General features: G+C 40.5%; 1 protein-coding gene across 2 annotated transcripts in view; it reads left to right on the plus strand.

The window, feature by feature from the left end:
• baiap2l1b (BAR/IMD domain containing adaptor protein 2 like 1b) overlaps positions 1–16,447 on the plus strand; it is a 37,834-nt gene that overhangs the window by 2,141 nt on the left and 19,246 nt on the right. For both annotated transcript variants that reach the window (XM_060892857.1, XM_060892858.1), the window contains exons 2-3: positions 1,745–1,820; positions 2,170–2,256. In XM_060892857.1, coding sequence (XP_060748840.1) covers positions 1,745–1,820; positions 2,170–2,256 — 163 coding nt within the window. The remainder of the gene's footprint in view (positions 1–1,744; positions 1,821–2,169; positions 2,257–16,447) is intronic.

Raw genomic sequence — 16,447 nt, forward strand, 5'->3', positions numbered from 1 at the left:
TGTTGTTGTTATTCCGTTCATAGTGCCTCAGTGTAATTGTGTACGGTGTCTCGGGGTAAACGTGTAAATTACAAAATAACAAGGATGGTTTTAAAAATTCATAGTAAAAAAAATATATATATACTTTTTTTTATTAAATATATTACAATTAATTGGTAGTTGTGGGCTTTAATGTAAAGGATTTCTATTTATTTATTTGTTTGTTTGTTTATTTATTTATTTATTACATTGTGTATGGTTCAAATCCGAGCCTTATTTCTCAGAGGGTCAAATTAAGGAATCCTTTAGATGGCCCCTATATAACCTCTATATAGAGCTCTGAGAAGCAGAGATCTGACCCTTGGTTCTGCTTGCACATTTTTATAGCTGAGCCATAAACTGTGTATGCATAGAAAAAGAGCAAAAATTAGCAGGGCTCCCTTTAAATTTTCATGACGTTGAGCCTTCTTTCCTTTATTCTTTGTTTATTTAGCGGTCAAATCCGGTTCTTCTCGTGTGAATATTAATCCAGCTCACACTCAGCACTAGGAGGATACACTGTTCTGTCATTTCGGTCTTCTCTGTGCTAGCAGCAGATTCGGATATTAACTTCTAAACAAAATAATTTGGCTTTGTGTTAGTGCGCTTCCTATCATTGTGCAGTAAGCATTTCATTTCAGTCGCTTGAGAAATCCTGTCACTTTTCATTCTGAAGACAACACACAAGTCCTTAACAAAGTATGAAAAATGTAGTGCCCGAAACGCTTCAAAGCTTTTTGCCAGTGTGTAACACGGCTCCACTACAGATTCACCGATCTGATCTGACTGTATACTGATGTATACTATACTTTTTGTACGCTGTGTGTTCAAATGTCCGTTTTTTTAATCACTGTAAAAACGGTATTACATGTAGGACTGCAGGCTAGCTAGTGAATCGCATTAAATCATTAAACCCTTGTTAAGTGGTTAAACTAAAACAAAGCAGAAGTATACAGAACTTCAAATAAAGTTAGTTAAGTTATTAAGTTACTAATTTAAGTAATCATTTCAGGGCTATAGCAAGGATCCAAATCTGCTTGCATTGAGTTTATTCGCACCTCCCCCCCCCACCCCCACCCCCAGTGAAAATATGATGTCATTGTCAGTAACAGTATAATGATCGTTGTTGCTCCCTGGTTTTTGCGGTGCCTTGTGGGATTTTTTTTTTTTTAGAGAGCGTACGTTACAGTGCAATAGAAGGATTTTGCAAGTGAGACATCCCTGAAATTGGCAACTCCCCGAACTACGGCGCTGAGACGCTCCCACTGTCTTACAGCAACTGCTACACCAAACAAAGTCCTAGTAGAATCTGATCTTAGACACTGAAGTCCTTAAAGTTAAGACAAAAGAAGCATAACCTTAAAAACTCGATTATAAAGGACTTCAAGATAGAAAACAGAGACATCCAGGCGATATTGTGTTTATACAGCATGACTGCATGCAGTGTTTTGTCCAACACAATTTTTATAAGCTTATTATTAATATTATTAATGAATGAATTAATTATTATTAATTAATTATTAATGATTTATTCAGAGATTTTCAGAGCTTTGATGACATCACGTCTTTTTTCGTTTTGTTCATCTGGTTGTATTTTGTTTCTGAATAAACGAACAAGCTTTAAAAGCCGGATCCAGATTGTATTAACCAGATGCTACTGATTACATCAGGCGTAGACTTCACACATTCATTAGTGCCAAGTGTTTACTTGCTGTGCTCTCTCCAGAATGTTATGGAACAGTTTAACCCGGGGCTGAAGAACCTTGTCAACCTTGGAAAGAGCTACGAGAAAGCTGTCATGGGTAAGCACACGTCTCTACGTTCATCGGCTTGTTTCTAGTTAAGCTTTGAATTCTAGCTACGTTTTGTAATACTTTGAATTATTACATGAAAACATAGCAGTGTAGAGAAGAAAAGCTTTCTGTGGTTTTCGTTCATCTACATGCCGTTTTAGTAAACGCGACCCTAACGTTTATGAGCCCTAAAGTAATAAAGCATAATTAGTCTTGCATTTGCATCCGTTTGTCTGTCTGTCTGTCTATCTGTCTGTCTATCTATTTATCTATCTATCTATCTATCTATCTATCTATCTATCTATCTATCAATATATACACATTTTTAATGATGATATGTGTGTTTGCTGTCTTCTAGCCATGACCCTGGCTGGAAAGATGTACTTTGAAGCTGTGGGTAAGATCGGCGAGAACGCTGCTGTATCTCCAGTGTCAAGAGAATTAGGTGAGTGTCAGTCAAGCCTCATGTGAAGCTCTCAACCACTGGGGAATGATACTAGACCGAGTGTTTTCTTTCCGTTGTAAAAACATTTCACACATACTGGACATCATGCCAAATAATAAATGGCAAGTTAGCATCCTGGGAGGCTATGATACCAGATGCAGTGGGTTCAATTAAAGAAAATAAATAATCAGCCGGGGGGCACGGTGGCTTAGTGGTTAGCACGTTCGCCTCACACCTCCAGGGTTGGGGGTTCGATTCCTGCCTCCGCCTTGTGTGTGTGGAGTTTGCATGTTCTCCCCGTGCCTCGGGGGTTTCCTCCGGGTACTCCGGTTTCCTCCCCGGGTCCAAATACATGCATGGTAGGTTGATTGGCATCTCTGGAAAATTGTCCGTAGTGTGTGAGTGCGTGAGTGAATGAGAGTGTGTGTGTGTGTGTGCCCTGCGATGGGTTGGCACTCCATCCAGGGTGTATCCTGCCTTGATGCCCGACGACACCTGAGATAGGCACAGGCTCCCCGTGACCCGAGGTAGTTCGGATAAGCGGTAGAAAATGAATGAATGAATGAATGAAATAATCAGCCAGGTTTGATTGGAGTCATCTCATCAGTGATTCTTCCGAACGTCTTCCGTGCGATGAAGATTTTTGGACCGACTCTGAGAATCCTGAGACCTCTAGATATCTACCAGCTCCAGCTGGACTCTGCGATACTATAGAGGAGATGTGAACTCCATGTGATCTTTTGCATCAATACAACATTTCTCAGACTGTATATTTATAATCACACCCTCCAGTGTCACCCAGATGAGGATGAGGTTCACCTTTGAGTCTGGTTCCTCTCAAGGTTTCTTCCTTTACCATCTAAGGGAGTTTTTCCTCTCCACAGTCACCTGAGTCACCTCAGACTTGCTCATTGGGGATAAATACAAACACATCGTGAACTAAATATATCTAATATTAATCTTAAACTTTGCCACTACAGATAGAAATAAACTCTAGTCACTACTGATGTTTTGCAAAATAAAAGTTTTCTTTTTTATTTGGTACATATTTGTGTTCTTCAGAGGGACAGCTCAGGTTGGCTGTTTTGGGGACAAGGACAGAGAGGCTAGATTGAGATGGTTTGGACATGTACAGAGGAGGGAGATGGTTATATTGGTAGAAGGACGTTGGAGATGGAGCTGCAGGTAAATGGTCAAAGAGGAGATGTATAGATGTGTTGAAAGAGGACATGAAGGTAATTGGTGCAGGAGTAAAGGATGCCGAGGATAGAGTTAAGTGGAAACTGATGATTCGCTGTGGCGACCCCTAAAGGGAAAAGCAGAAAGTAGTAGAAATAGTACAGCAAGCTAAATAATACCCCAACAAACCGATTCAGTGAAACAGTTTTTGCAAACGGTGCTTAGACCTCACAAATCACCCCTTATTGGTTATATTGAATAGAGTAAAGTAAGCCTGAAAATGAGAAGGTAAATGGAAAAGATGGACATATTAATGGTCTTATTTTCACGTTTGCAGCCACAGAAGAATTAGATCAGCGTTCATTTGTGTTCAGACGAATTTCTGTGAATAATTTCCATGTCTGTGTAGTTCCCTAACACTTTGTTCCCTAACACTGTTTGTGAAGCAGGGAAGTCTTCTCCTATCTTATCTGATTTCACTTTGAGATTGCTTTGTTTACAGTTAGCATGCCAGAGAGTGTAGGTAAAATCTCAGGGACTGGAGATGCACTTACCTGCATTTTAAAGTGTATTTTCTTTGAATTGTGTAATAGGAGTAGGGTTTAGAGAGAAGATGTGGGCTTGGTACACAGGTAAGGAACAGACCGTGGGTTAAATGTGATTTAGTGCATTTCACTTTAAGTGGCTTCTGTTCGGAGTTTGTCTGGTTCTCTGTGCTCAGACTTGCTACTGAGCAGAGTACATGGAGTACCAGCAGTACACAGTGTATGACTGAGCCTCTGAGCATTAAAACACCATGGTTGAGCAGGTTTTGTACAAGTTCAGCCAGTTCCTTAAATCGACTGTTATGTTTACTTGGTTGCTCTTTTGCCAGTAAAGCATGCTCTTGAACGCACATCTAAGAACCGCTTTCTGTGCCGCTCGGTTTAATAAATTCCAGATATTACGATCGATTTGCATCCGCACTTTTTTTTTTTTACAAACGATTGCATGCTCTATTTTCATTAGCTTGAGTGGAGAGGTTGCTGAAGTCACCTTGGGTTTCTTTCCGTACAGCTCGAATCTGACAGTCATAATTTGGCTGAATAAAGAAGATCCGGTGCCAGTACTGACATAATGGCAGATGGCACATAAAGCAATTGTTTTATGCCATGCAAAATGATAGCACCTGATTTGTTTATTTATTTATTTATTTTATTTATTTATTTATTTATTTATTTATTTATTTAAAAAAAAAATTTTAGTTGCCAATTCCTTACTGCATGACATCTGCGATCCTTGGAAGAATTAAAGTTAACATTCTTTTCATCATAAGGCACGCTTGGAGAAGATGCTAGCTGTCCTCTTTTGCATACATGAGCTAACTGTTCTGTGTTTCTGATTGGGCGGAGTCACTCTGATCGACAGGAGAGTTACACCCCTCCCCCTTCAGACTTCAGAGCCAGTTCTGTCAGTCGGGGTGTCGGAGCCACAGAGATCGTACAGTTTCAGACCTGTGATCTACCAGCAGTCACAGCAATCACAGCTCCCATTTATTGGGTTAGAGAACTGAAAGTCATCTGACTCTACCGTAGTCTCACTCACGTATCTAGACAATGACCTGATATACAAGTAAAATTCAATGGAATCTTCACACTTGTACATTAGAATTGGATATGCCTTACTGTAAAGATTAATGGGTATACAAATGAAAAGAATTTTTGTAGAATTTGAATTTATTTATTTTTATTTTTTATTTGAGTTTTGTTGTTTTTCTTTTAAATTCAGCTAAAACATAATTATAAATTTTTTTTTAATTATTGTTGTTTATAAACACACTAATATACTATATATATATATATATAGACTATATATATATATATATATATATATATATATATATATATATATATATATAGTCTATATATATATATATATATATATATATATATATATATATATATATATATATACTATATATATAATTATAAAAATATAATTTATAATGTAGTTGATATCTTTTAGTTTTCTTTTTAGTTTTAGACAATCGATTTTGTTATTTTTTTAAATGGACAACATTCAGTAATTTAAAGGTAGAATGAAGCTAGAAATGGGGGTCACGGTGGCTTAGTGGTTAGCACGTTCGCCTCACACCTCCAGGGTTGGGGGTTTGATTCCCGCCTCCACCTTGTGTGTGTGGAGTTTGCATGTTCTCCCCGTGCCTCAGGGGTTTCCTCCGGGTACTCCGGTTTCCTCCCCGGTCCAAAGACATGCATGGTAGGTTGATTGGCATCTCTGGAAAATTGTCCGTAGTGTGTGAATGTATGAGTGAATGAGAGTGTGTGTGTGCCCTGTGATGGGTTGGCACTCTGTCCAGGGTGTATCCTGCCTTGATGCCCAATGACGCCTATCCCAACTACGCCCGTGACCCGAGGTAGTTCGGATAAGCGGTAGAAAATCTAGAAGTTAGAAGCTAGAAATGCTTTGAAATCATTTTTGCATGTAACGGCTCAACGAAATATCCATAGATGTGGGAATTGGGCTTAGGAACAGACGTACGCGAGCGGAGGGATGTTTATTGAATCGGCACAATCTGATCTGGTGAGAGAGAAGGTCACGTCAGTTTTACACTCTGAGTGCATCTGCCTTTTATAAAGCACACATTTAGAGTCGTATTAGGAAATAAAATTCACAACGTTTTTGTTTTAATTGCTGTTCTGTCTCTGTACCATCGGTTTGAGGCAGTACTAATACTGCTGAATACATTACTTGGAGATCTCTTAATATAGAAGCAAGTAGTGATGAGAGCTATGGTAACGTAATAGCACTTTGTGTGTGTGTGTGTGTGTGTGTGTGTGTGTGTCTGTGTGTCTATACTACAGTGCTGATTGATGAACAGGTTTTAATCAGTACACAGTGAGGTAAGCGTGCTATGGAAGCGCTCGTGTAGCATCTGAGATTTTCATACATGCCATTGCTTCATTCTGATTTTAGACAGATATGAAAAGTGTAAAGAAAGTGCTGAGAATACACTAAATACACCTCATATACATCTCTGTCTATAGACCAGTGCGGAGCTCAGCGCATCTCTGTGAAACGCGTCTCCTCAGCGAGCAAACTCTCGCATCCGGACAGCAATTAAATTAACATGGGATGAGTAAGTTCCAGTGGGGTTGTTTTTCCTACAATCCCAGACGTTCATGTTTACACGCATGATAACGTGTTTTATTATTCGCAGTAGTGGTTTGAATAAAGAGAATGTTATCGGAACATTTGCATTCAAGAGATCCAGACGCTCTTTCGCCGCTTTCGGACTTGTAAGCGAACGCGAAACGGCTTTGTACATGTAGCCGTCGTTATAATAGCGCTTATAATTATCTTACTGTGATTAACGCTGTGGTCTGCTAATTTCTCAGTGATAGCCCAGTGATAGGGCTATAAGTTTACACAGTAACACAAAGTTATACAACCCATACCAAGTCAACTGTTAAGAGACTCGTGAACATTTTGAATGATGTTTGATTTTGCAAGTGTTTAATATGGATTTGCATGCTGCGTGCTAGGCAGATAAATATGGTGAGTAACTGTGGTCAGTTTTTCACCATCTCACCCTGCTGACGTCTGCCTGCAGAAGCACCGAGTTGTCTATTCCAGGCCCTTCCAAAATTTGGTGATTTAAAAAAAAAATAAAAATAACCACTGTGATTTTTAAAAAGAGCTTGTAGTTGTTCAAAACGATCACCGATTTGAGCCACGATGAGTCGTGAGATGTGACACAAAAAGCTCTGGAAGTTGCATCACAAATTACAAAAAATTCCTTCTTTTTCTGGACTTGACACTCAGATTAGAATAAAAAGATCAGACCACTACAGAGTTCATCAAAAACAGTAGACAATTTAGTTTGCATTTCCTTCGTAGGAGGAAGGAGACAAACACAAATGTAGGCAAATCTGAACGGAAATAAAATCACAGAGCAGCACCTGCAAACATCAGGTCCTGACATGGAATCCAACCTAATCCAGTCTGAATAACAGTATTTATCATAGAGGAACATGAACCTGTTTCCCAGCTGTATGGATCTACCTAGTGGTTGAGATCAGAGGTCCGATTACCGCTATATGGTGTATATATATTTTTTTTCCTTAGTATTCTGGTTGTGAGGTGATTTAACTGCCATGCTACAGAAGTCATTAAGACGGCTGAACAAACAGGTCATAAGCAGCTGTTGTGCTGAAAGCCCGGGCCGTCCTCCCTCCATGACCTTGTCTTCTGCAAACACTAACATTGGAGAACGTCAGCTAACACAATGCACACTGTATTGGCTAAAGATAAGAGCAGAAATATGCTCCTGTGTGCCCAGATAACCCCCTGCATAAAAGACCTTACACTCCATGTCACTCAGTAAGTAGAACATCATGACTCCTGGCTTTTCTTGCGAGGTGAAACCGGAGCTCCTGTGACGTGGCAGCGTTGATACTGGATAGCCTTGAGAGTCATGGGCAAATTGACGATCCTGACCTGAGCACCTCCCACCACCTCCATTCTCAAGAATCAGAGGAGCAGAAAAGATTCTTATCCTATCCATTTACCAGCCCAGCCTAAAAGCCTTTCCTGCACTAGCTGTGTATGAGAGAAAGAGAGAAAGGGGAGAAAGTTTCCGCAGAAACTTGCCTTTAGATCTTGGAATTCCGTCCAGCTTCCTGGCTGCAGTCATTATGCATATACTGTGTCTCTCTGACACGCATTGTGGCAGATCAGATAGCACTGAAATCTTCTGTGGAATGTAATCAGAATGTGGGGTTTTACTGCGGAATGGTATGTTGTATGTGTGTGTGTGTGTGTGTGTGTGTGTATGTGTGTTCATTTCAAGCTAATACACATTCCTTACGGATGACATCAGTTTATTGTGATGTTCAGAAAACTCAAGAATCCAGTATTTCTGAAAGCTTCGCAAACTTATGGGAAAGGATTCGGAGATGTTGCTCCGATGCCTCGTAACGATGCACGGCTCAGCTTGAGGGTGTTGCTGTGTCGTTGTTGTCATGGTGATGGGAAACAATACAGTAGAAGATTTCCGTTTTTATCCTATCTCTTTAAGTGTAATCGCTCAAATTATGCAACGAGGTTTCGTCCCTGAAAATGCGTCGATTAAATATGATGTCATTTTGCTCAGATCCCTGTTTCATCTAACATGCTTTTGAGATCTCAGAGTTCTGCTGCATTTTGTTTATGCAGAATTGGTGAGAAATCAACCTGAGGGCACCTCTACCTCATAGAATAACCTTTAGTGCTTCACACACCTAACAGATAGAGCTTAGTTTCTAAAGAACATCTTCATCTCCTAGCTAGTGATCTTTGGAGTTTTTTTTTTTCTCGCCTGGTGGCAATGCAGTCTCGATGCTCTCTCCTTGGAACCATTGTTAGTAGATACTCACCACTACTGACCACACCGACACAACCCAGATGATTCTCAGGAGTATCTCACAACCCAGATGATGCTCAGGAGTAGCTCACAACCCAGATGATGCTCAGGAGTAGCTCACAACCCAGATGATGCACAGGTGTAGCTCACAACCCAGATGATGCTCAGGAGTAGCTCACAACCCAGATGATGCACAGGAGTAGCTCACAACCCAGATGATGCACAGGTGTAGCTCACAACCCAGATGATGCTCAGGAGTAGCTCACAACCCAGATGATGCTCAGGAGTAGCTCACAACCCAGATGATGCTCAGGAGTAGCTCACAACCCAGATGATGCTCAGGAGTAGCTCACAACCCAGATGATGCTCAGGAGTAGCTCACAACCCAGATGATGCTCAGGAGTAGCTCACAACCCAGATGATGCTCAATAGTAGCTCACAACCCAGATGATGCTCAGGAGTAGCTCACAACCCAGATGATGCTCAGGAGTAGCTCACAACCCAGATGATGCTCAGGAGTAGCTCACAACCCAGATGATGCTCAGGAGTAGCTCACAACCTGCTTAAATGATATGACCTTAAGGTCAGCTGCTCCTGCTCTAGCATTTTGCTAAATTTCACAGAACAAGGTTGGATTTTAAATGCTTAATTATATCATGCAGCAGCGCTATGTATCTCCACTCAGGTTTTTACTTTGTTTCTGAAAAAACTGACTCACTCTCCTGTATATTAATCATCAACTCTTTTGTCACTGACATGCGAGTTAACGTTATATAGAAACCGTTTTCCTAGCTAGCATTGTGCTTGTGTAGCTGTAGACAAAAACACAAAGACAGCAGCCTGGCTCTATAAAGTAGCCCATCAACTCTTTCTCCCATGGGTTGGGAGACAGCACAGCTGCCTTCAGAACCAATATCGACTGCCAATTTTGCACTTGACTCCCTGAGTGTGTTTCATCTGTGCTGAGATGTGAGTGCACACAACACACAGTCAGTCTGAATCTACCTGAGGGAGGTCTGAGTTCGCTTGCAATTCAGCTTCATCGTGAACACAATTCAAAGTCAGGGACCATAAAGTGAAGACCATGTTTGCTACCCCATACACACACAGACAGTCTCTCTCTAATTGTCTGTCTCTGTCTGCTCTCTCTCTCTCTGACATAAGATAAAACAAGAGATGAAAACAAAATGTGTATAAAATATATCTGAGCGCCCAGACTACATATTACTCATGATATACTGAATAGATTTTTTTAAAATATTTATCTATATATATATTTAATATTTATCTAATATCTCTCTCTCTCTCTCTCTGACATAAGATAAAACAAGAGATGAAAACAAAATGTGTATAAAATATATCTGAGCGCCCAGACTACATATTACTCATGATATACTGAATAGATTTTTTTTAAATATTTATCTATATATATATTTAATATTTATCTAATATCTCTCTCTCTCTCTCTGACATAAGATAAAACAAGAGATGAAAACAAAATGTGTATAAAATATATCTGAGCGCCCAGACTACATATTACTCATGATATACTGAATAGATTTTTTTTTAATATTTATCTATATATATATTTAATATTTATCTAATATCTCTCTCTCTCTCTCTCTCTCTCTCTCTCTCTCTCTCTCTCTGACATAAGATAAAACAAGAGATGAAAACAAAATGTGTATAAAATATATCTGAGCGCCCAGACTACATATTACTCATGATATACTGAATAATTTTTTTTTTAAATATTTATGGTTAATGAATGCAATGCTTTTGCAGAAGCTTTTGATCCTCGAGCTTATACCCATTCATACAATGTTCAGTTTTTGACTGAACAAACGCACTCTTAAATGTCAGCGAGCTTGTTTTGTTGGGATGTTTTGTGACGGAGGAACGATGAGGTGTAATGAAGTGGGGGCAAAAGACCAAATGGACAATTATCTTGTTTTCCCTCCAATGGACAGTAAGGAAAGGGATTCCAGAGAGAATCTAATTGGAGAAACACAAGATTAAGTGCAGAATAAGTCCTCAATAAGACAACTGTAACATTCAAATGAGAACATTTCCAAAACATTTTTTTCTCTCGAGCACAATTCTGTCACGTTGTTGTCCATAATACAAAGGGAAAAGCTCTCACACCCCAAACTAGAAGCCGCTTTTATAAAGGCTTTTGCATGATCTAGTGAGATCGTGGTGATTATTAATAGCACGCTAGATTACAATGTGAGTGAGCTGGGACTAACATCCAACAATTATTTGCATGCACTTTTCCTCTGATGGTTTAACCTTGTGTTTTATTCCGGTAAACTGACTGAAGCCTTGTTATTATTATACCTCCCTACGCTTCTTGCAAATGAATGCTTATTCAGACCAAGGTTTATGGATTATGACTGTATATCTTTTAGTAAACCCCAGGTCCATCTGGACAGACAGACCTGTTCTTGGTCAGCAAAAATTGGTCATGTTGCTCTCTCGCTAGCCAATCACTGGCGTCTGTGTGCACACGTATGAGGAAGATAGAAGGATGTGGTTGACTGTTCTCGTATTGTGTCTCGTGTTAAACTTCACCCAGGTTGACTAATCGTCGTCGTATGAAAGGGGAGAGCTGGGTGGGAGTTGGCAGGTGATCAAAATACTGTAGGAGGAAAAATGGGGAGGAAAAAGACATCATTGTTCAAATGATCTTTATCAGTAGAACCATCTGCACGGTGTAGTAATCGTAGTAATCTATTGAAATGTACTTTAATAATTCAGTAAGGCCAAACACCTTCATGAAGTGTTAAAGTTAGATCGAACCGATTCATTCTAATGGCTTCTTCTAATAGGTGTGTGTAGCTCATTTTATCATACCAGGAGACTTTTTTCCGGTCACGGAAAAACGATAACAAATAAGAGAACCAGCAATGGATGAGCCGTAATGCATTGTTTGAGGAACCCAGTGTTTATTCTGTTTCATGCGAGTTATTACTCAGACGTTTGCTATAAGTGGAACTGTTTTATGGAAAAAGAATAACCGACCGACTGAGGTGTGTTATTGAGACCAAAGATGATCCCTGGGGTGTATAATGTTTGCTGTAAGGAAGCGGTATAACAAGGAACTAACAATGCAAAAGAGAAGAATGTTCCTGATCCATGAAATTTGGGGTTTTATACTGTACCTCTTGCTTTTGACTAGGTTGTGTCCTCTAGTAAACCCCAGAGCTTCTCCAGAATTCTTTCTGCCGTATGTAATCAAAAATGACGGCAAATTTTCAACTGTTTATGTTCTGTATTATTCCTGTTCTGTTCAGTTTTCCTCTCTCACAATCATTGAGCCATTATCATGAACAATGCCTAATCCAATTTACTCAGCATATATCAACACTCAGGGGCACGGTGGCTTAGTGGTTAGCACGTTCGCCTCACACCTCCAGGGTCGGGGTTCGATTCCCGCCTCCACCTTGTGTGTGTGGAGTTTGCATGTTCTCCCCGTGCCTCGGGGGTTTCCTCCGGGTACTCTGGTTTCCTCCCCCGGTCCAAAGACATGCATGGTAGGTTGATTGGCATCTCTGGAAAATTGTCCCTAGTGTGTGATTGTGTGAGTGAATGAGTGTGTGTGTGTGCCCTGTGATGAGTTGGCACTCTGTCCAGGGTGTATCCTGCCTTGATGCCCAATGACGCCTGAGATCCCCGTGACCCGAGGTAGTTCGGATAAGCGGTAGAAGATGAATGTATGAATGAATGGATATCAACACTCACCTTGTAGGAACATGTACACTCACCGGCCACTTTATTGGGTACACCTTACTAGTACCGGTGTGGTCTTCTGCTGCTGTAGCCCATCCGCCTCAAGGTTCGACGTGTTGTGCGTTCAGAGATGCTCTTCTGCATACCTCGGTTGTAACGAGTGGTTATTTGAGTTACTGTTGCCTTTCTATCAGCTCGAACCAGTCTGGCCATTCTCCTCTGACCTCTGGCATCAAAAAGGCATTTGCGCCCACAGAACTGCCGCTCACTGGATATTTTCTCTTTTTCGGACCATTCTCTGTAAAAGAGATGGTTGTGCGTGAAAATCCCAGTAGATCAGCAGTTTCTGAAATACTCAGACCAGCCCGTCTGGCATCAACAACCATGCCACGTTCAAAGTCACTTAAATCACCTTTCTTCCCCATTCTGACGCTCGGTTTGAACCGCAGCAGATCGTCTTGACCATGTCTATATGCCTAAATGCATTGAGTTGCTGCCATGTGATTGGCTGATTAGAAATTTGCATTAACGAGCAGTTGGACAGGTGTACCTAATAAAGTGGCCGGTGAGTGTATATAGATACATACATGTATTGTGTATATATATATGTATGTGTGTATATAAATATATATTAACTAAGAAAAGGCCTTGTGATAAAGAATAGCTTTTGTATTCACTCTTGGTTAACTTTCTTTCTTTATATCCTATCCTGGTGCCCACACCCCACTTAGGTCATTTGTATAGCACTGAAAGGAGCGGTGGCCACCATCCCTACGTATACACTCACACGAAAAACACACACACACACACACCCTCCCTGTCTTTCCCCTGTGCCACAATGAAAGCTTTTACCAGGTTGTTCTGGTGACCTTTAGTCTGTCATGTTGTTTAATCGGCACTAAGCAGCGCAGGCTGTCGGACAGCAGTGAAAACACCCAGCAGGGATGAGCCAATCTGATAGACCTGATAGACCAGCTGTGCTTAACATGACCGCAGACTTACGCTTGTCAACCAGTTTTGTTTTACATTAAAGCACATCCGATACTTTTACCTTAAAAGGCTGCTGAACATGCACCTGCAGAGCAGCACTCCCTTCAAGGTTTTGTTCGTGCTCTCGTGGTTGAGAGACATGCAAATGCCGACGGGTGGTATGGGTGTGAGACGGTGTATAAAGCAGAGTCACAGCGCCGAAGTGCAACATCTTCCATGTTAGATATGTAAGGTGTTTGGCTTCCTCGAATCCATAATCAAATCAAATAAATGGTGAATTTAAAAAAAACACTTTGCGTGATTATATGTGTAGCTCGTAGGTTTGTGAGCCTCCTCATAGCTCCAGGGACTTTCATTTAATCCTAAACTCAGGTTACTGTTTCTGTAGAGTGTCTTCTCAAAATCATGCTGCTAGGTGGATGAGCTATACTAAATTGTCCCTAGTCGTGAATGAGTGTATGAGTAGCCAGGAAAGCACCAATCTTTTGCTTTCTGCCATAAACCAGAAGCGTCGAGCAATCCATGATCTATTGTATTTGCAGCGTATCAACAGTCGGGATTGTTTATCTGCACTCGTTTTCACCACTGTGTAACCCACCCTCGTCGGACTCATTGTTCTGAGCAGTGGAAGTTTCAGCTCACTGTGCTGCTTTGATCGAGAGCTCATAAACATACCTCCCACTTTCCACACAGGCACGCTGTCTAAAATTCAGTCGGAATGATTCGTTGTTATCGAATCCGGAGATGATCTGCTAAATAATTAGCCGCATATTTTTCTGCGAGATTAGTGAAGTACACAGATCTCAGCGTAACTCAGTGCTAGACGAGCGCTTGTACAGACGTTTCAGTACAGGGTTTTATTATCATCATAACTTAACGTATCATAAGTTAAAGCATTGGTTAAAGGCACATCATAAGGAAACAGAGGGAAAGGGAGGAAGGGAAAACAAGACATTCCATATCACACATCTCTTAAGCATCTCTTAAGTTGAATGCATAAAGATTCAGGTCCAAAGATCACGGGTTAAACTGGGCCTACACGATCCTCTAATGAGGCTGAGTAAAGGCAGGGGAAAAGGAAATAAATCTGTTGATGGGTCCTTCATTGTAGTTTCCCATCCATATGGAGACATTCACCATCCAAATGAGATGCATTACACACTAAAGATACATTTAGTGACATTTTACACCTGTGCAGTTCGGTGTTTTTCAGCAGAAGTGTGTGGGAGTTTGAAGGACCGATATCACCACATGGATCAGCTGGGCTGTGAGAAACGCAACACACACCTGTTGCTCTTCACCAGCTTTGGGAGTCTCCGCGACTCACTTTAAGGCTGGCTGTGGTATCAAGGTTCTGTTTTTAAATCAGCATACACGAGAGAATTTTGTCTATTTGTCTCCATAATATTGCAGTGTACTAAGTGTAAATATGGTCAAATATCCGGTATTCGGTAAAAAAAACAGAAGCTTTAGGCCTTTTTAGTCTAGAAATATTATGAAAGGTAGGCGGCTGTATTTTAGATGGATAATATTTGGTGTCATTCTGCCATGTTAAAAGCTTGTCGTAAAATGCATTACTGTATTTGGCGTCCAATAAAACATCTGTGTGGTGTGTGTGTGTGTGTGTTTGCCTGCCAATCATTTCTGGCTCTCCATTTCGAATGGAAGGCATTTGATAAGGGTTTGGCTTACACTGAAATAATACTTTAGGGGAGCGTTACATTTACTTCTTTGATGGTTTTCCTTGGCGGTCAAGAAATACCATCAAATTTCGCTATGGCCGAAATCTTGAAATTAGGCAAAAGTGATGAAGAAATCTAAGTCCTAAAACTGGTTAATAATAAACCCTAGAGGTAAAGATTTTATTAGTTAATGGTGCTTGCAAAGCAACATTATTACTATTGTGCCGGACAAAACTTGTCCCGCAGCTTTTGTCCTAGACCCATGAATGATGTGTCAAATCGACCGGCTCATTGAGGAGAGGTTTATAAGTGCTATGACTTTTATAAGTGATACGTGTACCGGTACTTCCGGTACCAGGTCTCAAAGTGGCCTTTTTTCCCATAGACTCCCATTATAAACTTTGGAGGTTTATAACTCGGCAAGCTTTCAAACTACCTACACCAAACTCGGCCAGCTCCTTTAGGGTGATACTCTGTACATACTTTTAAATTGGTGTACCGACTGGTCTTCCGGTTGTCCCGCAGCCCCGCCCCCAATATATGCAAAATCAAAAAACTTTTTACAACATGGACATGTGACGTATCAAAACACTCACAACAATGAGGGGAACTTCCTCACGTGTATTTTGATAACGTCATGTGATGACACGTGATGTCACGTGAAAATAAAAAATTAGCACAACATGGACATGTGACATATCAAAACACTCAGCACAATGAGGAAAACTTCCTCAAGAGTATTCAGATGACATCACATGCTTGTCACGACTAGCCTCCGGGATTTGCCACGTGCAAGCACCATTCACATTTTCTTCAGGAAATGTACGTTCTAGTTTTATTTAGAATCGCGTCGAGGTTTTCTGTAAAGATTTCTTTTACACACCACTGTGATTTGACACTTTGATCAAGTTTTTGGCTAGATGTGCCATAACAAAACAGCCATAAGCCATTATTTAATTAGTAATCAGAGACAGACTGTCAAAATGCCCACAATGCTCCTGCTTTATCGCATCGAAACAGAGAAGAGGGCTTAGACGTTATGGACTGAGGACAACAGACATCATTTGGAAAAAGTTAGTGTGCAGTACACTAAGATGTAAACTTATAATTCTTTGACAAAGCGCTTATCATCTAAAATAGAATTGCGATATCTTATTACGTGCGCATTCAGTTCAGTTGAAATAAACCGGGCAGTCGATAACGCGAC

Source organism: Tachysurus vachellii, chromosome 18, assembly GCF_030014155.1.
Source record: "Tachysurus vachellii isolate PV-2020 chromosome 18, HZAU_Pvac_v1, whole genome shotgun sequence".
Taxonomy (NCBI): Eukaryota; Metazoa; Chordata; class Actinopteri; order Siluriformes; family Bagridae; genus Tachysurus; species Tachysurus vachellii.